The 24,375-nt window shown below is 37.0% G+C and overlaps 1 protein-coding gene across 3 annotated transcripts; it reads left to right on the top strand.

The window, feature by feature from the left end:
• Nucleotides 1-10,623: 10,623 nt before the first annotated feature.
• On the top strand, nt 10,624-23,803 carry wnt11 (wingless-type MMTV integration site family, member 11). 3 transcript variants are annotated; one of them, XM_048180777.1, is made up of 7 exons: nt 10,624-10,995; nt 11,853-11,961; nt 12,461-12,671; nt 14,039-14,265; nt 15,502-15,782; nt 16,938-17,230; nt 22,524-23,803. In XM_048180777.1, the coding sequence occupies exons 3-7, from the start codon at nt 12,589-12,591 to the stop codon at nt 22,696-22,698; spliced, it is 1,059 nt and encodes a 352-aa protein (XP_048036734.1). In that variant the 5' UTR covers nt 10,624-10,995; nt 11,853-11,961; nt 12,461-12,588; the 3' UTR covers nt 22,699-23,803. The 3 variants fall into 3 exon arrangements, with proteins under 3 accessions (XP_048036734.1, XP_048036735.1, XP_048036733.1); XM_048180778.1 differs by lacking the exon at nt 11,853-11,961 and having other exon boundaries at nt 12,458-12,671; XM_048180776.1 differs by lacking the exon at nt 11,853-11,961 and having other exon boundaries at nt 10,625-10,995.
• Nucleotides 23,804-24,375: the final 572 nt, after the last annotated feature.

The raw sequence follows: 24,375 nt of genomic DNA on the forward strand, positions 1-24,375 counted from the left end.
GTGTTTTATCTGAATCTCTGCTCACTTCAAAATCAAAACATTTAAAGATGTCCACAAGATGGCAGTGTACACCTTTCAAAATTTGCAGAGTACTTGTGGGTAAGTATTGATTCATTCATGTGTTTGTTTGTTTGTTTTTTGTTTAGCTTTTTGCCCTGAGACTTTTTCCCTAGATGATTTTTTTTTTGAATGCATTGCAGAAACTAATTTAACTAGGATTTTTTTTTTTTTTTTTTTTTTTTCCCCAGTTGATTAATTGGCCAGCAACATTGATGCAACATTTTGTTAATATTGCAGTATCATGGTGGTGGTTAACAGTTGATGTCATTGGCTGGTTGTTGTGCAGTCTGTTAAAATATTTTAGTTCCTTGTTTTAATTGCTTTAGTCATATTAATTCGTAGTCTTTATAGCCTTGATAGTTTTTTTTTTTTTTTTTTTTCAAAACTATGGAGAAGAATCCTTCTGTTTACCACTTCCTGTCAGTGTCCTCTACTCTCCCACTGAGTCAAAAGTAGTTAATGATTAATGTCGTCACTTTTTAATGCCTTTGTGAAAAGCCTGAACTCTTTGAAAAAGTAGCTTTGGCCCCCTGTAGCCTGTCGATGATTTGCAGCCATTCTTTAGCCCTTTGGTTCATAGACTGCAGATCCATCATAGAATATTGTTTTCAGGAGTAGATTTCGAGATGTCGTTGAGAAGCAATCAGTCTCCCATTTCCATGTAACCTTGGACCTATGATTCACCCTTGGGGGCTAGAGTCTTTGACCTTTTAGGGTCATTTCTTGTGAGAGCGGCAGTATATGCGGTTGGAAAGGCAAGAAAATAAAGCTATTAACAAGACAACGCCACAGTAATTGCAACTACAAATCAATCAAGGCCTGGTTTATTACTTTATTGTGGCAGACTGAATCTATGACTACGACAGTCAAGAGAAAGTAGGAGAGTAGTGGTTCTGAAACCAATGAAGACTGTTCCAAACAATGTATTTTTCTTTCTTTTCTCCCCTGGGGTAACAAGTTTCTGCCAAGAGCTTAAGTGACTTAAGTTTATATCAAGACAAATGCATGGTGTTTTAAGGATCAACAGTTTCATCAAAACATTTTGTACATATACATTCATACTCATCCTACTCTGTTGTTAATTGGGAAATTGTGGTTAGAAAATAGTGTGCAACATATATCTATCCCAAAAACAATTGCTTGTTTGGCAGTTCCCAGTGGATTTTTTTTTCTTTTTTATGTGGCGTTGGATAGTGTGCTGACAAGCCAAGTCCTTGTCCGTCATCATCGACCAGTGCGTTCCGCATACCACAGTGGTTTTGATTTTCTCCCCATTTTCCACAAACAATAAATTATTATTTGTGAGATCTTCTGGCCCGATTGTTGTGAATGCTTTGTGATATTCATTGTACTCAAATACAAAGTTATATGCAACATTTGGATCTCTTTCTCATCTTTAGAAGCCCTTGCAAGAGTTGCAACATCAGTCAGGTAAATTTGTATATTATTATTCCAGCCACGGAATAAATCTCTTATTGTCAGTTAATATTTTTTGAATATTCATTATAAACAATGAAAATCTAGACCATCTTTGAGGACTGATGACTTGTTTCCTTTGTCCGCTTTTTCCAGGCTAATAACATGAGCCTTAAAACCCTTGGTGCCATTAACTGCAGCTGAAATGACAAGATACCTTTTCTCTTGTGAACTGCTATCTGGGATTAGTACATTTCCTCTCTCTTTCTCCTCCAAAAGCACTCAGTCTGAACGTTGTTTCACTCTGTGTGTTCATCTGGAGCATCCTCTGCTCTGATCACACTGAAGAGGGCTCATGTATTCTCTGTCTGTAGGCCGAAACAGCTGCCCTCTCCCTCCTCTCAGAACAAGGGTCTGATTGTGTCTGCTCAGCCCGGTGTGAAAGAACTATCTCTTCGTGTTCCCGCTGCTCATCTACAGAGCAAACGGATCTGTCTCCTCTGTCGGCTGGGCAGGCCAGCAGCGCTGTTTGCAGACAGGATTACGTCTGAGTCCTCCAGTCTTTTAGTTCTCAGAGACTCTCCCACCATCAGCTTTTGTCATAACCGTTTTATTTCAAATATATTTCATTCCTTAGACCGTTAAGTTTTGTCGGTAATGTTATAATATGTTGTAAAATCAGTATTCTTTCAAATGGCCAATTAAAAAGTATGTTATACATTTCATCACTTTCTGTTTGATTGTATTACATTGCTTGCTAATCTTCTGGCCAAACTGAGAATTGCCCTAATTGAACTCCTGAGCTTGTTTCCTGCTGGAAGTCACGGCTGGGCCATGCCGTAGGACCTGTGCCGGTGCATAATCATGTCCATGCACAGCATGGTTTTAACTATACTCCTGAGAGAGAGGCAGAAGGCTTAACAGGATTTTATTTCAAGGTTTCCATGCCGGCAATCCCTAGCCAAAATCTTAGAACCACCAACAAATAACACATTTGGTTTGAGTTATTCCAATGTCAAATATGCTGGTCAGATCCGGAAACACTTGATTTTTTTTCTTCTTTCGTTCTATGTATTCTGCATGTAAATCCTAGACCTTAACATCACATCTCTCATGTATTTAAATGCCATGGATTAACCTGTGAGTTTTTAAGCAGTTTTAGTGTTTCGTCTTTCTTCCCCCTACTCTTAACTGAACCTGAGTATTCTGGAAGTAAAATGGGCATATCTTTGACAGATTAATATGCCTATTAGAATTCTTGAAATAACTGTGTGCTTTTTGGCTTTCTAAATCAAGAGTATTACTAATGTGTGTCACTGATTAATTTGCTTATGAGAGTTTGAGGTCTGAGTGCCTGCCGATATGAATAATGCCCTGCTGTAAGAGTGGAGGGAAAGTAGGATTACCTTTGTGATTTGGAGTGATTAGGTTACTGCTCTGGCAGCCTTTTCTCCCAACTACTTTGCTTTCAGATCGGAGTGTCTATAGTTCTTATAACTGACCCTGGTACTCTGGTTTCTTTTTGCTTTAATCCTACAGCAGGCTATTGATCAAAAACAGATGTGTCCGTACAGTTTATCTATTGTTCTACTTGTTACCTCTTTCTGCCCTGTTAATCTCTGCCGCCTTAGTAGATCAGTGTTCATCTAGACCCAAAACTTTTGCCAAGTCTGTGCCCTTACCACCCAGACAGCTCAATCCATTCTTTCATTTGGTTCAAATTCCTTAAATCTTCAGAAACAGATATACAGGACAAAATCTGGAAATCAGGCGAAAGGCTATTATAATAGGCCACGGTCACACAGCAGCAGAATGCAGTTGTCAGTAGAGTTGCCAAGTCCGCTTATTATAAGCGACTTTGGGCTTGTTTTATTTAAGAAGTCGCTTATAGATTTGGGCAGTTGCAGTTTTTTTTTTTTTTTTGCATATTTGGGTCTGTTAGTGGTTGGCACCCATAGGACAGCCTATGGCTGCATTCCAGTTCATTTTTTATGCCCTTCCCTCGCTAACTTCCCTCAGTCTCGTTGACTCGGATGTATGTCATTGCTTACCTTGCACGAGTGCCCACTACTGGCGGAACTCGTGCAAGGGGTTGAATTGGAACATCCTAAGCCCTTGATCACTTGGAATCTGCTATGGAGTTGATTTATTATTTACATTTTTTCCCTTACGAAACAGTTTAATGCAGCATTCTTTATGTATATAGGTGTGTTTGGGTTGTTTTAGATATTTAAAAAAATATATATATCATAGAGTTGTTTGTGGTGGGATAAATTAAATGCGATATAGAGTGACGTCACAATCATGATGCATTGTGGTATATGAAGTAGACTCACTCCATATAAACTTCCTTTGTCCACTTCACGAAGTGGAACGCACTTCAAAATGGCGGCAGGGATTCCCCCGAGGGGAAGTGCTTAGGGGAAGTTTGCGAGTGCGTGTCTAAAAGTGGAGTGGAACCACAGCGTGGTGTGTAGCTTCAAGAGAACAACCAACCATCTGTGTTGTTTTTTATTTTCTTCATTTTTTTTTGTCATTTATATTATTTATAAATGAATAATTTATATTCATTATATTCATAAAAATATCATTTTTATTATATTTTATATAACTTATTTGCCTTGCTTTTCCTCAGTGCTTGCAGTTGTTGTTTAATCTTATGATTGATCACAAATGAGAGACAAGAGGGAACATCTCAATTTCAAGGTTTTATGGGATGTTGTTGTGAAGCAGTTTGATATAACAACACTTATTGGATTTGTGCTGGTCATAAGATTATTAAATAAACCCTGCTCATTTTTATCAACATCACTTTGTCTCCTGCTTTCTTCTCTGATAGAAGACTTTTAGTTAATAGAGTTTTGTATACCAGACAAAATACAATGTTATTGATTTTGGGTATCAGACAAGACTTGCTGTTAACTGGTATTGGGTATCAGAAAAAAACATGTGACTGATTTTGGATACCAGACAAAATGGATATTTTCTGATGGGATTTAGTAAAGAAACTGGATACAATATTCCAAGCATAGAGATTCTATCTAACAAGAGTCACACCTGTTGTCAATCCCAAATGCTGACAGTGTGAACGTCTAAAATAGATACTATTTCTTCAGATAACCATTTCTTCTGAAATAGAAGTGAGCACTATACGCGAGTAGCTATTTTATTGGCATATTTTTGTGTATTGGTTTAAAGCCAACTGTATTCCTCTAGCTCTTGTGTTACACAGTTGCTTTTGGTCTAGCTTCTGCTAGGAATGCAGTAACAGCATATTCCGCCTACTGTCTTATTTCCGATGACAGTGGTTATATCTCATCTGTATAAACCTCCAGAACTTGCTTGCTTTGGTTGATGAGCAGCTTCTTTTGATCTTGTTTTAAGCAGAAAATGCTCTTACCGCAAGTGTGTCGCTTCTGACCGATAAAGAAGCTGATTTTATCTCATCTGTATCGCCTGTCCCAGCATTCTCCTTGGCTGATGGGTTAAGACTTTGATCTTGTACTGAGGGAAAAATAACACTGTGGACAGGACAACATGGATGCACACACACACACACACACACACACACACACACACACACACACACACACAGGCAATGTCTGTAAAGCCTTTCATAGCTTAATTCTCCTTCCATGTTTCATACTGGCTTGTGAACAAGCGTTCATTGTTCCTCCCCTTCACTTCCTTGTCTTTCCCACCTATTTTATCATTTACAAGTGGAGAGATCAAACCCCACACAGCTACAACACTGCAGTGACAAGCCACAGAGCATCGAGTTCCCTGCATGTTTGTTAATGATTATAGAATTTGCTTTCATGAAAGGTCTACCTCCACTTGTAGCAAGTTTTGTCATTTTCCAAATCACTTTGCATATAACCATATCTGAGAGACGTCTTTGAAGTAACAAATGTTACCAGACACCAATAGCATAAAACAAACGGGTGCATGTTCCCATACAGTGAGACAAGTCACTTGTGTTTTTGAAAGTACCTCCCATCTGGTACATGAAAGGGGCCATCGCCTTCAAAGAGGGGAAAAGAGGGCCAGTCCTAAACAAATGGTCCCTTTCTGAAGAACAGGTCCAAACTCTCTAAACAGTCTGAATTGGACACTGAACGTTTTCTCTCTGGGTTCTCCTGCTGAGTGTGACTGTCCCAGTGTTTTTACAGCAAAAAGCACCTGAGAACACACACATCCAGACACAAAAGCATGTTCTGCGCTTTTTTTTAGTGAACTGAAAACAAGTGTGCGTGGAATTTGAAATGAAGTCATTTTGACAAGTTTCTGCACAGGAATCTTAATTGTAGGGAAAAAGTGGAGAGCGGTTTTTAAGTTCTCATTCTTGATGTTTAGTGTATGTAAACTTCCTAAAATGTTCCCCTAAACAGTAATTTGTTTACATTCAAGCCATTTGAACTTTAGCACCACCATGCTTGCAATAGAAACAAAACCTCAAGATACTGGCATGCCGACATAAGCTGTTTGTCAGGTCTCTCTTCATTCAACCTATTAAATCATGATTTGTTTTTATGAGATTGCCTAATTAAAACAGGTTTCAAAAGAACAGCCAAAACAAAGCTTCTCCCACCTTAGCTTAAATAAACTGGTTGGACACAGTGCTGCAGCCAAAATGATGCATTTCCTCTTAGTTTAAACAGCCAGTCAACGACAGACTCTCCATCACGGAGCAGCAGACAGCACCAAACAGACGCTGCCGCCTTTCTTGTGTCTCAAACAAATGGATTTTGTATTTGTCAGAGACACAGAGCTGCTGAACAATGTTTTAAATCAACATTGTTGCTGTGTTCTGTTTGTACTGTGTAGATGTTTTGCCTCAAACGGGTAACGATTCCAACCGTTCATTGCTGGCACCATGTATTCATCCAGAGCAATATGTCTCAATTTTTCTATTACAAGTTTTGACTTTGTCTGAAAGTCAGTATATATTGCTTACTGAAACAAGAAGTTATCATTAATCATTTTTTGATTTTATTTTGATTGTATTATTTGATTGTCATTTGTGGTGGTCTACCAGTAGATTATCTACAAGTAGATATTTTTGCATTAATGTTGAGGCTATATAATATGAAATATAATAATAAAATAGATATGCACGTGTTAATAAATTACCTTTTAATAATTGTGTCTACATATACTTATATATTTTTACTTTGTTTATACTCACACACACACACACACACACAGAGAGAGCGAGACATTCAGTGTTATTTGTAAGATCAAAAATGATTTTGTGGTGAAGTAAATACTACAGAAAAAACAAACGTAATTTCTAGTTCAGGCAAAAATTTAAAAAACAAAGTAACTTCTATATTACTATTCAATTTAAGCTTGTAGAAATTAAAGCGTAAATATCAACATTATAAAATTAAGTAAAACCTACTCAACTTTCTGATACTGGTGTTTCCATCATGCACTTAAAAACTCAAAAACTTGCAAAAGAAAAATAAAGTAAATTTTACTTATTGTTTTTTCAGTGTAGAGCAAGAGAAACATTTCGATATGTTTTTAAATCTTGTTGCACTTATATCGACTCATAACAACAGATAAAAAAGATATTGAATAAAGTTGTCGAACAGAAATACATGTCTACAATAAAGTTGTGAATAATGATGATCACAGGTTTTAATATAGAATTAGCATCAAAAGACAATCAATAATCATCACTGTTGATGACAATATTCAGGTATTTTTTAAACTCGGGTATTAAGACAGATTTATTTTGCCTTGGATAGAAGTTTATTTGTTCATGTAACTTTACATCTTCACTGAGATGTGCAGCTCAGATCTAGCCGTGCGGTTCTAGCTGAGCGCCGCTGACAGTCGCTGAGACAGGAGACAGCTGTTAGCGGGGCAGAGACCCGAGACATCAGGGGACGGGGAAGCACTGTGTCTCTGTACTCCTTCAACAAGCTCAGAATGAATGATCTGAATATATGTCAGGGTAAATGGCGCTATGTGTCCGATGATGTCTCAGATAGAAGACAAATAGCATTGACCAGTTGGCACAGCTGCCGCAAATGATTCATTATGCAAACGTAAAATCATTAGTCTCAGTAACGGCATTAAACTTCACACATGGATACCCACCACAAAATGTCTAAAATACCAAATCGAGTTAACATTTCAAACAAGAAATGTCAAAAAAAAAAATGCATTTTTCTGCCCCATGCATAATTTCTGTTATATAAACCGAAGTAGCTTTCTTGCCCTCTATGAACCAGCCTAAGGCTATGTAAGACTCTCGGCTTGAAGATCAAAGTGACTGTGGTGTTGATCCTGGTACGAGGAGGAATTGAGAATCTGCATGTTAAAACCTCAAACACAGACACTCAAGGGAGTTCACGGCTCTGTTGGTCAGTCTTCAGTCCCGTTTGACCTGATATTAAGAGTTCATGCCCATTCACATCTCACTGCTACTAGAAGCTTTTCACATCCCTCATAAAAAGAGTGTAAGACTCCATAAACACGCTTCTATTATGACTCCACGCTGCCTGAAAATGAGCTCTCTGAAAGATGTGAATGCATATTTTTGGTTACTTTCTAACATATCATAAATCAGTTTGTTTTATCATTAAAATAAGACCTATTTAGTGATGCCACCATTTATCCACAATGTTCAGAATGCACTGAATCTCTGAAATGTAAGGTCTGTGGTTTTTATTCATGTCCAAAGCCTATTATCTCCGGCACGTCCCCCTCAGCTTGGCTAATTCCCATTCCCGCATATTTAAATAATTTGCTGTGGGCAGATGAGTTTAGCGAAACAACGCATATATTTGCTTTCCCATTGCTTTGGGTCGAGATTAGAGCTCCACGGGCATTTCGCGTTATATTGAGCTGAAACGGTGCAGCTTGGCAGTGAATGAAAATGTCATGCTTCGGCAATTGTCGGTGGTACCTCTTAAGAGTATCAGATTAGCTCTAAATATATACACGCTGCCCTCTTTTCTGTTCTTCGCTGCTTTGGTTTCAGCTGTGAGAGAAGGATTACCTTATTAGATTATTTCTTAAATCAATTAAACTAAAATAGTCGTGCCTACAGTTTCCAATATCATGCCCCTCTGGCATGCCTTGTTGGAGTGAATGATATAAGTTTGTGTGACATTTGCTTCTTCCTAACATCCCTCAGAATGCCTATGCAATAAGACGTGTAAGGAATGGCATTCAGTTTGAGGTCAATCAAGGTTATAGTGCATGATTTAATGCACATAAGTAAATACAGTTCAAGATAATAAGTAGCGCCAGGCATTTACTCATACACACGCAAAACCTTGAACAAATGGGATCTAAGTTATATTCAACTTAATAGGTGAGAAACATCCACTCAGTTTCTTTTCATTTTGAGGAGCGTCAGAGAAAAACTTGGTTCAAACATTTGCAGAAATGTAGTTTGGTAGGAAAAAGCGCATTATTTAACAACTGAGCTGACTTTTTATTGTTCATTTACTGTAAAGTATCTGTATTGACCTATTGTACTGCTGTAACACAAGCACTTTGTGCAAATTTTGACACAATTTGCCCTCAATGTCATGTTAATCTTTTCATATGCAGTAGAGGCCTTTTTTTTCTTTTCTTTTTTTTTGCACTGTATCTTTGATGTTTGTTTTTCTTGTTTTTTTTTCTTTCTTGCTCGTTTGTCTCAAATTCATACTCGCAGCTTACACACGTAACCACAAAATCAGTGGAATTGCCTTCTTTATATAAAACAGTAGATACTGTTAACAGTGGAAAAAGTCTTAATGATTGTACTTTAATTGCGTCGTTATTTGAAAATTGGGTTGTGTGGTGTGTTTTACAGGGGAATCTTGTGAGTGTTACGGAATTCACTGCAGGAGGCATTTTTGGACCAGAAAGCCAGGTTAATAAGAGAAGCATATGGCCAGAGAACATCTTGACTTTTATTACACCATAGACGCTATTAAAATGACAGTTACCTTAGATGGCTAAAATATTAACTTGGCCATTGTGTGTGGTGGGATCTGTAACAAATGGATACACGTAGTGGCCTATTTTTTATTCTATAACAATATTTTCTCAACACATTTATATTTATTATTAGCAATCTGTAATGATAATGAATCCTTTAATGGACTCTTTTATACTTCTTGATAGACCAAAAATAACAAGAGAATTTAATAGCTCATTATTATGAATAAGGAAATATCTTTGCTCAGATGTGGACTTCAATGGGCTACTGGGAGTATTTCTGAGGGTTAAATCATTTATTGTGTGAAATGTAGAAGAACCTTTGTCATATAGTGGCTAATATGAAACGTGCATCGGGATGTATTCATCACGTGGAAATTATTATTAGCGTGCTTGGAAAATTGCCTTTGCCGTTTTTGGAGTGGCCAATATGGGCCGTGTACAGCACTGTAAATGGCATGAGTGTGGAAACTCTGGCTTACAGCCGCATAGCCTACTTAATTTTATGGACCATGCAAACACTAGAATTGCAATATGTCCAACTTTGTAGCGAATTCTGTGATTTTATTTCCTGAAATGGATGCTCCCATGATTTTTCACTTAATTTACTTCTCATGGATTGCAGTGCAGAAAAAAGGGTGCCTTTAGTATCAGTTTTTAAAATATATATTATCAAATGGCATGATATTATGAGTCGTTTATTAGAAAGGAAATTTAATGGTGATATTTCAACAAATATTCAGTCTTCAATGACCACTACTGTACAAAATAATAGTGACATGATGGACTATTTGAAATCATCAAAACAGTAAGATAAAGTGATGATAAAGTGATGATTTGAGGATTTCATCCTGCAAGGATGATGTAATTATAACAGTTTTTGTAGCAGTTATAAACTGTTTTTTTTTAATCTAACCTAATCTAAAATTATATACAGAGAGAATAATTGTAAATACTATAAGATATTTTTTTCCACTGAAATGTATATTTTGCTAATTAAGAATAATTTGGAAACAGAAGAGGAAATTAAAATAAAATACGATCAAACAATTGCCTACAATACCATATAATAAAAATTTGTGTCAGATTTTCATTGTTAGAATCATCGTTTACAAACATATTCATGAGGGACACAAAACGCACCTTTTTTGAGGGATGACCCATAATGCAAATAGCCTTGTGGGAAAAAAAAGCTGAAATTCCGTGTCAAAAGTAGCGAGATGTCTTGAGTGTTGGAGATCATATTTTCAAGGTTTTCTTTGGCTTGGTAACCTTAACCACTTTGTTATGCTAATAGCCCCTGACATCAGCGCGAGATCAAAGTGGCGCGCGGACTCATATAGTCTCGACCTCCGTCTGCACCGTCAGTCCAGCAGATTCCAGCGCGCGAGCAGCACTGCACAGCAAAATCAACACATCTCTTCATCATTGGACTTTTGCATGATGCTTTCTCATTCGGACTTCACAACAACGGATTAACTAGAGAAGTTTGGCTGGATTTAAATAAAACGCACTTTTGGATTATTTGCACAATCGGCATTTTTTGACGTCAGCCTCTGTTTGATAAAGGTGAGGATGAAAGTGCTTTAGCTTTTATTGTACACAAAGTTTCTTCTTAAGTTAGTACACTTGAGTGCATCTCTTATATACAAAGATGTTTTAGTTTTTAAATATCCTTGGAGCAAATTAAAGTCAATTGACAGAGCAATAATCTGCAATAGTGCCTAGATTGTGGACCACCCAGAGGGGTTATATTGAGTGAACTAATTACATTTTAAGTTCACTTCGGCTCCCCCCAAGGTGAAAATACGGGAGATAAAAGATAAAGTGCAATCAATCGAAATCGCAGCCTGTAAGAGGCTGCTATATTGCTTTTTGCATAGGCTATAGCCTATAGGCTATACATAGCCTACAATATAATCTTATCACTCATATCTTTAGATAGGCGTTATCTATATCTTATATGAGATTTGTTTAAATATATGTGCTGAATATGAGCTTGGAAAAATATTAAAATCTCTGAACCGCGTAGATGTCCATGCGAATATTATATTTATATTATAGATAATGCATAGGATGTAAACTACACTACAATTTGTTTTAATGTCTTTAAAATTTAGTACGCTATAAGTAATAATAATAATAATAATAATAATAATAATAAAGCTATATTGCTGACTTAAATCTGTTAGTAAATCAAAGTGGTGTCCAAGTTACAGTCTGCAACTTTGAAATTTGTTGTTGAGAAAAATACTAATAAATAGCCTACATAAAACCATAGAAATGATTAGAGTACTACAAATTATAGTTGAAAATTCAACAGCAGGAAACATTTTATGTGTAATATATAACAAGTACTATCATTTTTATACATTAGCTACATCTGTAATTGTAATAGCACTTTTAATGTATAGTTTTCTGGGTAGGTCTATAGCCAGGAGGGGGGAAAAAAACACAGCTCTGCAATCTGGACAATCACTGTCTGTATGTTGTGAAAGCATCATGCCTGAGGCCAGACAGCATGTCCACTGAGAGGTAGTATCTGTTTATTGCCCTCCTATTCCAGCAAATGGAATAATCTCAAAACATTTGATAACATTCCAAAAATTGCCACACCTATATTTCAGAACTTTACATGCAGAGTATTAGAAAATTACACTTTGCAATTTTAAAAACAATGAAAAATTGGAACGTACTATTAAAAATAAGAGTTTTGCTTTGGAATCATTTTGTAATTAGCTTTTTCCAGTGTTTTCTTAACTGCTTCTCACAAGGAGATAAAAAAACTAAAAATATTTCATTTAAAATGTTATTTTTAAATCCTTACAACAAGAGTAATACAGTAATGTAATAGAAAAATATAGCCTTAAAATACAAAATTACTATTTTGAGCAATTGGAAAGCTACGCGTAAAGGCTGTTTTAAGTTTTAAAAATTCTTTAAAGTATGTCAAGTGCACATTGCATAGCAACCATCAGATGTATGTGATCGATGTAATCTGAACCTTATTTTTATTTCTTTTTTTTCCAAGCAGGAGAGGGACAGAAAGAAGGAATAAGTGTCATGGCTTTTGGCTTTTAATTATAACTGTGTCAAGAAGCAGTGGGGTCAGCGAGCACCTGCATCAGTGTCTTCTGATCGAGCTGGATCTTATTGTAAAGCATGAAGCAAATCTTCCCTTCACTCCCGCTCTGTCTTGTCACATTCCTGCTCCTGTCTCAGCAGTGCACAGGAATCAAATGGCTGTGAGTTGCTCTTTTCTCTCTGTACTGTATATATACTGAAACTGTTTCAAAAGCATTCAAGATGTTTTTTTTTCTTTTTTCAAGTTGATTTTTTTTGTCAAACTATGTGCAACTTGGAAAAAAAAAGGAATTTTGGAACCTGGGAAAAGATCTTTTCTTGGCAGTAGAATAATGCCATTTAATTAGGAAAATATCAGAAAAGTTTTTGATCACAGAATTTGATCTTAATTCTATTTAATCAAAAGTAAATCCAGTTTAACACTAATTTCCTGGTAATTTCAGCAGAATGTTTTGTATTCACATAATCGTACTGTTGTTGATGCATTGGAATGGAAAACATGATGGTAGAGAAATTGGACATGAAGAGGCCATTTTGCATGCACAAGATGCTGGTTGAGGTTTCCAAAGTCTTGATATTGCATGGCAAGAAATGCAAAACAGATGCCACCATAAACACCTGTGTTCCCTGGATAACAAAGACGGAGGGTGTGTGTGTGTGTGTGTGCGTGCGCGGAGGTTAAGACAGGGGTCTGTCAGTCACAGCATATCATGGAACATAAAGTGGCGGCCCCTAATCTGAAACAGGCAAAGGTAGAGCGGGCATTTGTTGGTTCTCACGAACAGTGATACATGTGTGTGCTTTAGTAAAAGAGAACAGGAATCATGAAACCAACGCTTGAATTCAACAGGTTTCACTTACAGTCTTACTGAAATTAATATTGTTTATCTTTCATTATTTTTGTGTCAGAAGTTTTGCAATAATTTCTTGTAACTGAAAACTTTCAACCTATTAGATCATTTCTAAGATAAAATCTATGATTTACGTTTTCTACTGTGACTTAACCTTGCAAAAATTCTTCTGCCGTTGTCTTACGGCAGCTTTAACATGGTACATTCACTAAACTTTAAACAAGTCATCCAAATTTTTTCCATTGGCAATTGCTTTTTGGTTCCTTTCTTGCTTCCAAGTGATGCAGAAATAATCTTCTTCCATTTTGGTGTAATCTTGATTGATTATCTCTGGGAATGGGTTGTTGTTTGCATGCCTTTGTGAGCGAGACACTGAACAATTTTAGCCCGCAGCTCAAGTGCGTGCGAGAACGCTTTCGCAAACGTATTGAAACCGTTGATGTTACTCTTAATATTTTAGAGTTGGCTTTAACCATGTTTATTTGACTTTGCTTCATCCCGTCACTTTAAACTCAAGACTTGCCACAAATATTTTTTGATCACTTTTCACACCACCAAACATTTTAATCACTTTTCTGTTTAACTTGCAATATAGAATTTGATTAAACATCTTCACCTCAAAAGACATTCAAATCAACATATACATTTCACTGAAACATATGCTTTTCCTCATCTAGGGCACTATCACAGACCACACAACACATCAACAAGACCCAGCACTGCAAGACGTTGCCAGGCCTCGTCTCCTCTCAGGCTCAGCTCTGTAGGAGTAACCTGGAACTCATGCAAACTATCATCCAAGCGGCACGGGAGGTTAAAAAGGTCTGCCAAAAGACCTTCTCTGACATGCGCTGGAACTGTTCCTCTATTGATGCTCAAAAATTCCTCCCGGACCTGGAACGAGGTGAGTTACAGAAAAAAATCACGTCCGCAGAGGATTTATTTCCAATTCAAGCCTATTTTGTGTGAGGCGTTTCTGAAATCTATCCACAGATGTTCTGTTTAGACACAGTAAGCCCTAAATTTGCGAAAGGGCCACTGTCCGTCTATTGCCAGTTCCTTTAAGGCAACTTAAGTGACCACACACCTCTCTTTATACCCAAGTGTGGTTTCCATTCAGGCCTTAATAGGTCTGAGGAACCCATCTAATTGTTGAGGGAAAACTTTATGAGGGCAATGGTTTAAAAAGCAGCCTACGGTGATCTTTAAACATTCTCGCTCCGGGTAACGCAGACTATGCCAGTTAAATGCTGCAATTCGGCCTAAGTGCCTCGCTGCATGATAAAAGAAATCGTACCCCTGCTCACCCGGAAACCTCCCGAAACCTCCCACAGAATTCTTGCGCGACGCTCTTCTTTCTTACGCTCCGTTTGATGTGAGGCTTCACGGAGGAGCAGCGTTTACTGTGAGGACTAACAATAGGATCCATTCTATTCAATGAGAGATGCTATTGAGCGAGTTAGTCAGTAATGGACAGAGAATTGCCTTTTTTGCTAGTTTCACAGTCTTTTAAATCCTACAGTTTTACCCTGTGTCCGACCCCTGCATCACAAATGTGATTTTCAGCTGTCAACAAATTAAAGAAATATGAAATCAATTCAATAAAATACTCACGGAAGGGATATCGTGTTGTCCACTTAGTGTTTTTCATTGCTTTTCCATGGATTAATGTTGTGGTGTCACGTCTTGAATTTCTACACGGTGCTGACACATGCATGCTATGCTTTGACGGGTGGTTTAATCGTCCTCCCTATTTATTTATTAAGAGCTTTTAGCATGATCCAAATGCCGGAGATGGTCAAACTAAATCTTCTTGAAGTTCCCCGCAGACCGTTTGGATTTGTCAAGAGTTAAAGCGCTCCTGCTTCTCATAAGTGCACTGCTAAGGAGATGGTCTTTGATGTGCCTTGTAAGGGGTCAAGTTGAGCCTCTCCTGTTTCTACACCTATTATCTTGTCATAACATATGTGCACTGTGAGAACAGTTCCGTAATGTCCGCTATTATCCTTTCTTACTGAATTCTGACGGGTTTCTCAGGGAAAAAAGTCAGTGTTGAGGATTCAGAATTCATGTTTTTTTTTTTATTAGCAACTAATTTTATTCTTTATTTATTTTTGTTTGTTTTTTCCCCATCTTTCAGGAACGAGGGAGTCTGCATTTGTGTACGCGCTCTCTGCAGCCGCTATAAGTCACACTATAGCACGGGCGTGCACCTCCGGAGACCTGAGGTTGTGCTCGTGTGGTCCGATTCCAGGTGAAATACCTGAGCCTGGGTACAGGTGGGGCGGCTGTGCTGATAATCTACATTATGGTCTCCTCATGGGCTCCAAGTTTTCTGATGCCCCCATGAAGCTGAAGAAGAAGTCTGGCTCGCATGCCAACAAACTGATGCATCTTCACAATAGCGAAGTGGGCAGACAGGTGAGCGGTACCTCACAGAAACCATGTGGAGTCATTGATTCACTACAAAAGCCACAAGGTTAGTTCACCCAAAAATGAAAATTCTGTCATTAATTACTCACCCTCATGGCGTTCCAAACCCGTAAGACCTTCGTTCATCTTTAGAACAGAAGTAAAAAAAATTTTTGATGAAATTCGAGAGGTTTCTGATTCCCATAGAAAGCAAGGTAAAACATTGTTAAAATAGTCCACGTGACCACAGTGGTTCAACATTATATTATGAAGCAACGAGAATACTTTTTTGTGTGCAAAAACAAAACAAAAATACTGACTGTCATTCTCTGAGAACAAATTGTTGAATAAAGTTGTTATTTTTGTTTTGTTTTTGCGCACAAAAAGTATTCTTTTCACTTCATAACATTAAGGTTGAACCACTGTTGTCACGTTGAGTATTTTAACTATGTCTTTACTACCTTTCTGGACCTTGAATGTGGTAATAACATACTTTCTATGGGGGACCAAAAACCTCTCGGATTTCATAAAATCTTAATTTGTGTTCTGAAGATGAACGAAGGTCTTACGGGTTTGGAACATGAGGATGAGTAATTAATGACAGAAATTTCATTTTTGGGTGAACTAACCCTTTAAGGTTCATTCACGTGTATTGTTGCTTGGTGAAATTTCACAGGCGAAATCCAGACATGAGGGTGAAAAGTTTCCCACGCAATTTCGCTCATGTTTAAGATGGTCACGTGATTTTGCCACGTTGGCTGCCAGAAAGCTGTTTGGTTTGACAGTCACTTCTGTGTGAGCTGTTCTTGTGAGCAACATTATTGACTATCAATCTTTTTTGCCTGCGAAATTTCCCTGAAACACTGCTAATGTGACCACACCTTTAATCTGACAGGCAGTCGGGCAAGGAATCTGATTCAAATTATAAACCTGATTCAAACCACATTCTTAATTAAAATGGGGTTTTTTGTATTTCGTTTGAGTATGATCTGTTTTCAAAGTATTTTTTTTCTGTATTTGGGACACAATGTGTATATGATGGCATGCATAATGCAGAAAATCTGTCCAAATTCACTAATATGTTACATTCCCTGTGTAGATTGTCTTAATGTCATTTTACTGTTGACTTCATCTGAATCCATCCCACTTTTTCCCTCTACGCAGGCTTTGCGAGACGCTCTGGTCATGAAGTGCAAATGCCACGGTGTTTCTGGATCCTGCTCCATTCGGACCTGTTGGAGAGGCTTACAGGACCTGAAGGACATCGCTATGGATCTGAAGACCAAGTACTTGTCAGCCACTAAGGTGGTCCATCGGCCCATGGGCACACGCAAGCAGCTCGTCCCCAAAGACATCGACATCCGGCCAGTCCGAGAGAATGAGCTGGTTTATCTGCAGAGTTCACCAGACTATTGCATGAGGAATGACAAGATGGGCTCTTTTGGTACTCAGGACAGGTGAGACTAACTAATTAAATTTGAGATTTTTTTATTATTTTTTATTATTATTATTATTATTATTAAATATTAAAACATTTTACCAGTCATTTTAGTTGGAATGGACACAAGTACTTCAGTATGTGACAGCAATGATTGATCATTAAAAAAATATCTTAAATTAATTTCAAGTCCAGAAACAGCTGACAATACTAGAATCAAATTGAACTTTCTTTAACGGCCTCATTTTTAACAGAAAAGCAAACTATTCCACACTTTCCACAAAACTATTTTAACTTCTTTTAAGCACAATGCTCATGTCATTTGATGCGATGCAATCTTTTAGTGTGTCACTTCATAAGGTTTATTTTTTCCCTCTTTTACTGTCTCTTCCCTTCCTTCTCTGGTGGCACCATTTTGTTGTGAAAAGCCCTGATAAAGCAGAGGGGATCAGTCTGTGTGTGTACACACACGTGTCTTTGACATGTCCAAATTGTCTGTGTCCTCTTTACCGTTATCAGAGTCAGTCTGTGAGTAATGCAGCTATTCACAGAGCTAAGAGCTCTCAGCTGATACCAGCACTGCACACACAGATTAGCACGACAATGAATTCTTCCTGCTTATTTCCTATTGCTTTATCAGTGGAGACTCAGGTGTAGATTTAGGTAAGAATGAAATAACCTCAGCTTCCTTGCTTTTGTTATGTTTGTGTCCAAATGTGCTCTGTAATGTTGTTTTTGGCTAAGATACATGGAACTATTGGTTCATATGACATGATTTTTAAGAAACTGTGTGCAATCCACAGTCTTAAAGTCAACATGAAATTGACAATTCTTATTTTTAAATTCATGTGACCTCGTAATGAAAATAACTTCCCCTCCCTCTTGCAAAGACATCTCTTCTCTGATTATGTGTTTACTGGTACGAGGGTGGGACAACCTGTCACTCAGGCCCTGTTTACACCTGGTATTAGGATGCATTTTGGTCGATCGGATCACAAAACGTAAAACATTTTTTGAGCTTGTCCACTTTCGACCACTTCCAGAGGTAGTCGAAAATGCATTTGACCGGATTGCTTTAGTAGTGGAAACGCTCATGTGGCCGAATGCGTTTGAACAGCCACAAAAGACTAACCTAATGTGTAAATATTATGGGAAGTGCGTTAGCCAGACGGGATTTAAACCTTGTTGGCTGAAGACCCAAGTTTTGTTTGAAGACAAAAAATGTACCAAACACAATGTTCTCTCACCATTCCTGATTTCTAAAACGCCTTGATCTTGCAGCTGTCAGAGCAGAAACGAAAGCTGGTGCTCTGTGTGTTTTTCAATCTTCTTTGGTGCATTTATATGTAAATTGCGTGAGCTTATTTTGTCCATTAGATCGAAAGATCTGAAAATGTGGCTGAAAATGGACAAAAGAGATGGATTAAATCTCCATGTGTAAACAGGAATGTCTCCCTTGTCTGTTTGTGATCCGATCGACCAAAAGGCATCTTAATACCAGGTGTAAACAGGGCCTCACATGAGATCACAGCAATAGCAAAATTCCTGATTGACAAAATCAAGTCTTGCCCTACATTTGTTCTTATTTGAGAAGCTGTTTCACTGGGATATACATCACAATAGGGAAGAAAAGACAATCGCATCTTCAATTTCATTCCGACTTCAAAAACACCTCCAAAAATAGCGGCAACAAAAATAAAAGACACTGTGCGAATTCCAAACGGCATTTTTGCACCCTTGAAAGGCACTTTGGGAAGGGGACGGCATTTATAGGGGCGTTCCAAACGAAAGTGAACAACTGATTCCCTTCACGAAGGGCCCCTCCACAAGTCCGTTAGTAAAGGTACTAGGGATGCTCATTTCCGATTGGAATTTGCCAAAGAATGTAGAGTAATAATAGTTACATATTATTAATTTTATTTCTATTATTATCTTACTGATTTACTATTTATTCTATAGAGTTTTTTTGTGATTTGAGCTATAGAAGAAACATTTAATTTTATTGCTGATTTGAAATAATGTTCACATAATAATGTCTGCCTGGATGTCACCAAGATGGCCACTGAGTAAATTTTGCGTAGATAGACTTCAGTGTTAGTTATATCACACTGTCTTTAAATGTGGATCATCCAGTCAGAATTTAGAGTTAGCGTTTTATAACTCAATATTTTCAGTTGAATATTGTCTCAGTTTAGGCTTTTATAGGTATTATAGGTCAGTGCACAGATAACTTAGAGACATGCTGTATGTCAGGTGCACTCAACACACAGTATGCATCCTCAGCCTTAGTCCTGATAAGCCCACTCACATGCGCTCTGTTCATATATTTAGTGCTTTGCACTTGGTCACAAGACACTGGTGTGTTTTGTAATCAATAGTGAATGTCAACAGGGAACTGTGTGTGTCACACATGTTGCTTCTATGGTGGTCTCTGGTATGTAGAGGGTTCAGCTCCTCTGTTTAACCCATCACCCTATACCCTGTCTCTAAAACATGTGACTACAACATCTGCTGTCCTCACAATTAATTTTGTTTTGCCATCAGTCTACAGAAGGTCAGTTAATACCTATATATATATATATATATATATATATATATATATATATATATATATATATATATTATTAATAAAAATGTATTTTTTATTTGATTTTGGGGGGAAATGTGAGATTCACCCACAATGTCAGGAAGCTGTCAGAAAGCTGATATCATTGCACATCCTCGCTTTGTGATTTGGAAGGTCTTAAGATAATGAGTCATAAGTGTTACCCTAACTAGACCTGAAGATATGGGTTCTCTAATCTGATTTGGCGATGAGAGATGAGTAGAGACCAAATGACAAGCGTATCTCATCTGTCTCATCTATAGTTATATTGCTTTCCATGTTCCTCATGCTGCTTTGTGGGCCACAAGACTGTGATTAATGAAATTGGCACATTAGAAGTTCAGACAGAACAACATCCCAGAGGCTTAGAGATGATCGGTATCGCTAAAGAAACAAGAAACAATCTCTGAGTGCTGTTTAAAAGACGTGTTTTAAAATGTGTTTTCACTTTGGGGTAAAATATAAAGTTCTGCTCACAGCTGTTAAATTGTAAAACTGATGGTAAAACCAGATCACTTTAGGAACATCAGGAATTTGGGAGCAAAATGTACTACATTTAGGCTTTTTTTCTTCTTCTTCATTTTTAAGGTCTCATACTCTTCATGAATTATAAACTTTTTGACTTTTGACTCCACGTTGGTGCAGGTCAGCATTTGAACATATGCTACTCATTGAGTCCTAAAGCATATTTGCCTGCCTTTCTGCCCTTTCGGCATTGACGTGGGAGAGACTTTTACTTTAGTTCTAAATAACAGAATTCTTCACTTCTCTCTCCTTCTCATAGTAGCCATCCCCTCTGTCTGTCTCTCAGCACCCTGAGCATTAACACCGTACAATTATAAAACAATGCACTTACACGGAGAGGGCTACACACAGGCCGACCCCTAGTGTATAGAGTGTGATTTATGACAGGGCTATTCATTGCTCAAGATGCCCCAGGCTTCAGTACATGAGGGCGTCTGCAGGATCCACTTCTGCTAGTCTTAAATACAAGAGAAGAAAATGTTCCCTGGGTACGAATAAACTGGCTCTTAAACAAGCTATAAGAAGTTTTAGTGCTGTTGGTTTAATATGTGGCTGAGCTAGATGTTTACCTTGGTTTAAAAAGACGCTTATGTTTAGTAATGGCTCTCATGGTCACAGAGAGATGTTTTGTCGACTATTTGTGTAAATGTATTTTTGAAGTCACGTTCCTGGATTAGGTAGGAGTTAGTTGTCCAACAACTGACTAGTCAGTTAGTACATTTACAGTTTTGTGTGTGTACTCTAAAAAATGCTGGGTTAAATATGGACAAACCCAGGGTTTGGGTTGTTTTCACCCAGCCATTTTTTTCAATCAATTTTGGATTTATTTTTTTAGCCAGCAATATAGCAATATCGAAAAAGGCATGTTTTTGTTCACCCCCAAATAGGGGCAAATTTGTGGGGTATTTTATGCTGAAACTTGACCAGACCAGAGACTTATATTACATCTTGTGAAAGAGGGCATAATAGGTGCCCTTTAACCCAATCTGCTGGGTTTGTCCATATTTAACCCAGCTTGGGTTGTTTTTAACCCAGCATTTTTTAGAGAGTAGAGAGAGAGAGAGAGTGTGTGTGTGTGTGTGTGTGTGTGTGTGTGTGTGTGTGTGTGTGTGTGTGTGTGTGTGTGTGTGTGTGTGTGTGTGTGTGTGTGTGTGTGTGTATGTGTGTGTGTGTTTGTTGAATAATAAAAAGTATTGATAATTTTTTAATCAGTGATACAAATTGGTTGTTTTATATTTTACAAATTTAAAAAAGATAATAGATAAATATAGTACACAAAACTAAGTTTTGTGTGTGTGTGTGTGTGTGTGTGTTTTTGTTGAATAATAAAAAGTATTGATAATTTTTTAATCAGTGATACAAATTGGTTGTTTTATATTTTACAAATTTAAAAAAGATAGTAGATAAATATAGAAAATAATTCTGTAAATATTTCTATAATTTTATTTATCATTCATTCAATATTAAAATGTCTTGGTAAAAATAATTTTAAATAATAAATGATAAAAATAGAAAAAATATAGAAAATATATTTATATCCCTCAATACTGAAGTGTGTTGATAAAAAATAGTCAAATAATTAAAAATTAACCTATATATATGTTATATATAAATTTGTATTATAATATATATTGTATCACTTATATAATAAACTTTATATAATTTTAAAAATATATTTTATGAAAAACATTTTTTATTAAAAATATAAAAAGTGATCATACAAAAATATAGAAAATATTTCTGTCGATTTTTCTATAAAAATATAATTCGTCAATATGAAGTCTTGATAAAAAAGTAATGTCAAATCATTAAAATGGACTTTAATAAAAAAATATAACTGATAAATGATAGAAAAATATGGAAAATATTTCTATATATATTTCTATGAAATTTGTATATTTCTTCCAAATATGTATGTGCTTTGTTTCACTAAAAGCGGTGCATTTTAAGATACAATTAAAAATAGCCCTAAAGTATTATGTAAAAATCTCCTAAAAGAAAGTCATGCAATCAGAGTAATTATACTGGGCTTCCTTATGACTGATTAGTCAACTAGTTGTTGTCAACCCATTTATAAGTGTAGTTTATAAACTATGTATTTTTTATTATTGTTTGTATATCCTTCATTTTTATAATGTTTCAAGTTCTTTTATAAAGTTCTTTTTGTCTGTTTATTCTGCAGGCAGTGCAATAAGACCTCCAGCGGCAGTGACAGCTGTGATCTGATGTGCTGTGGCAGAGGCTACAACCCTTATTCAGAGAGAGTGGTGGAACGCTGCCACTGCAAATACCACTGGTGCTGCTACGTCACGTGCAAGAAGTGCGAGAGGACTGTGGAGAAATACGTGTGCAAATGAGTCCATCTCTGTGGGTCGGCTATGATAATTGTGCTGACCTCCGGTCACACGTACCTATTCTCAGCTAAACTAATCTAAAGGAGATCTGGAATGCGCTCTACTCATTGTAACAGAACTGGACTGACTTCTCATTCGAATTCCCAGACATGGTGGTTGGAACGAGCTGAAAATGTCAAGATTTGATATATTCAGCCTGGGTGTGGAGCATAACCTGACCTAACCCTATCTGACTTACTTGGCCACAGATTACCAAAACATGTTACCAACAAGGCTTACTTTTGTCTTATGCTTTTCCAGCTTGTATGCTTTTGAGAAGACATGGTTTATTTTTGGCTTTATGAACTTTTATAAAGAAATATCAACTCAGAAGCTGGACTTTATTTTTTTACTGCACAAATGAACATGGTTTTTGTTAAAAGAAAATAAAAAATAAAAAACACCCAGCTCACCGTCCTCAAGAGGATTTTTCCTCTATTTTTTAAACATAAAAGCATATGCTCCTTTATCCAGATTTTAAGTCTATTTTCTTACACAGTACCTGGGTCCCTTTTTTATTTTTTTTAAAAGTACATTTTACCTATTTTTGGCAAGGCATTGATTTTAAGCACTCTCTTAGAATCTTCGAAATTGCTTGAAGTTCCAAAGGATTCCACATTCCAAGTTCTAAGGGATTCAGGCCTCAAAACTCAGATGGTACTTTACTTTCACCAGTTAAGACTGTTTAATAGACTGACGAGATAAAGAAAGTGCTGAACATGCAAAGGGAACTTCAAAAGCGGCTCTTGGATGAGGAACTTTGCAATGGATTCCATCTTTTCGTTGGTTACTTCAATTCTAGAGGGAGAATAAATATATTTATTCCACGTATATCAGCAAGGACATTGGACTATATGTGTTGTGCCTTGTTATATTTTTACCCAACATAAAAAAATGCTGACATTCAAATGCCAAACCTCTCTGAGCATGTGAACAGACTATGTGGGTCACCCATTACGGCCTTCGTGAACCACTTATCTGTGGATGTACATACTGTCATTTTTGTATGCTGAATTTAAAAAAAAAAGAGAAATATTTATAAACTAATTAAAAATCTTTACCATGTAAACCTTTGAGTCCCTTTTTTCTTTTCATTCAAATGGACTTTCATGACATGTTGAGCAAGATTGACTGCAAAAACATAACCACACTGGCTAATTATATCTTGATCGGTATATCCAAAGTTTTAACATAGTTGTCATTAATTTAAGTTCCTTGTCTTGAGCAAATAACAATTTAGCACAATTACGCATGACATTTCAATAAATCATCGCACACTTGTTATTGTTCAGATTAAAAGAACACAAGAACTGGTCTCTCAAACTCAGAAACCCTGGGGAAGTGTTTGTTTGGACACCATAGCCTAATAAATAGCAACGTGCTAACGCTAGCAATACCTCGGTGCTTGGCACAATGAGCTCAACTCTTTCCAGTGTTTAATTGTCCATTACTCAGGGGTCTGTAGGACTGTTGTTTTATTCAGGTTTTACAACAACAGAGAAAATGACGTAGATGGAGTGAAACGTTACATGAAAACAATTCGGGCTCAATTCCTTATTACTTTCAAATTGTTTCTCATGGTGTGACCAGAGCGGAAAGGGATTTTCAAGGGGTTAGCATTAAGACGAGCCTCTTGGCTTT

The sequence above is a fragment of the Megalobrama amblycephala genome, linkage group LG2, assembly GCF_018812025.1.
Source record: "Megalobrama amblycephala isolate DHTTF-2021 linkage group LG2, ASM1881202v1, whole genome shotgun sequence".
In the NCBI taxonomy this organism is placed as follows: domain Eukaryota; kingdom Metazoa; phylum Chordata; class Actinopteri; order Cypriniformes; family Xenocyprididae; genus Megalobrama; species Megalobrama amblycephala.

Coding starts and splice junctions, on each gene's coding strand:
- wnt11 (XM_048180777.1), top strand. CDS start 12,589: ATGAAGCAAATCTTCCCTTCACTCCCGCTCTGTCTTGTCACATTCCTG. Junction 12,672..14,038: donor TGCACAGGAATCAAATGGCT/GTGAGTTGCTCT, acceptor TTCCTCATCTAG/GGCACTATCACAGACCACAC. Junction 15,783..16,937: donor ATAGCGAAGTGGGCAGACAG/GTGAGCGGTACC, acceptor CCCTCTACGCAG/GCTTTGCGAGACGCTCTGGT.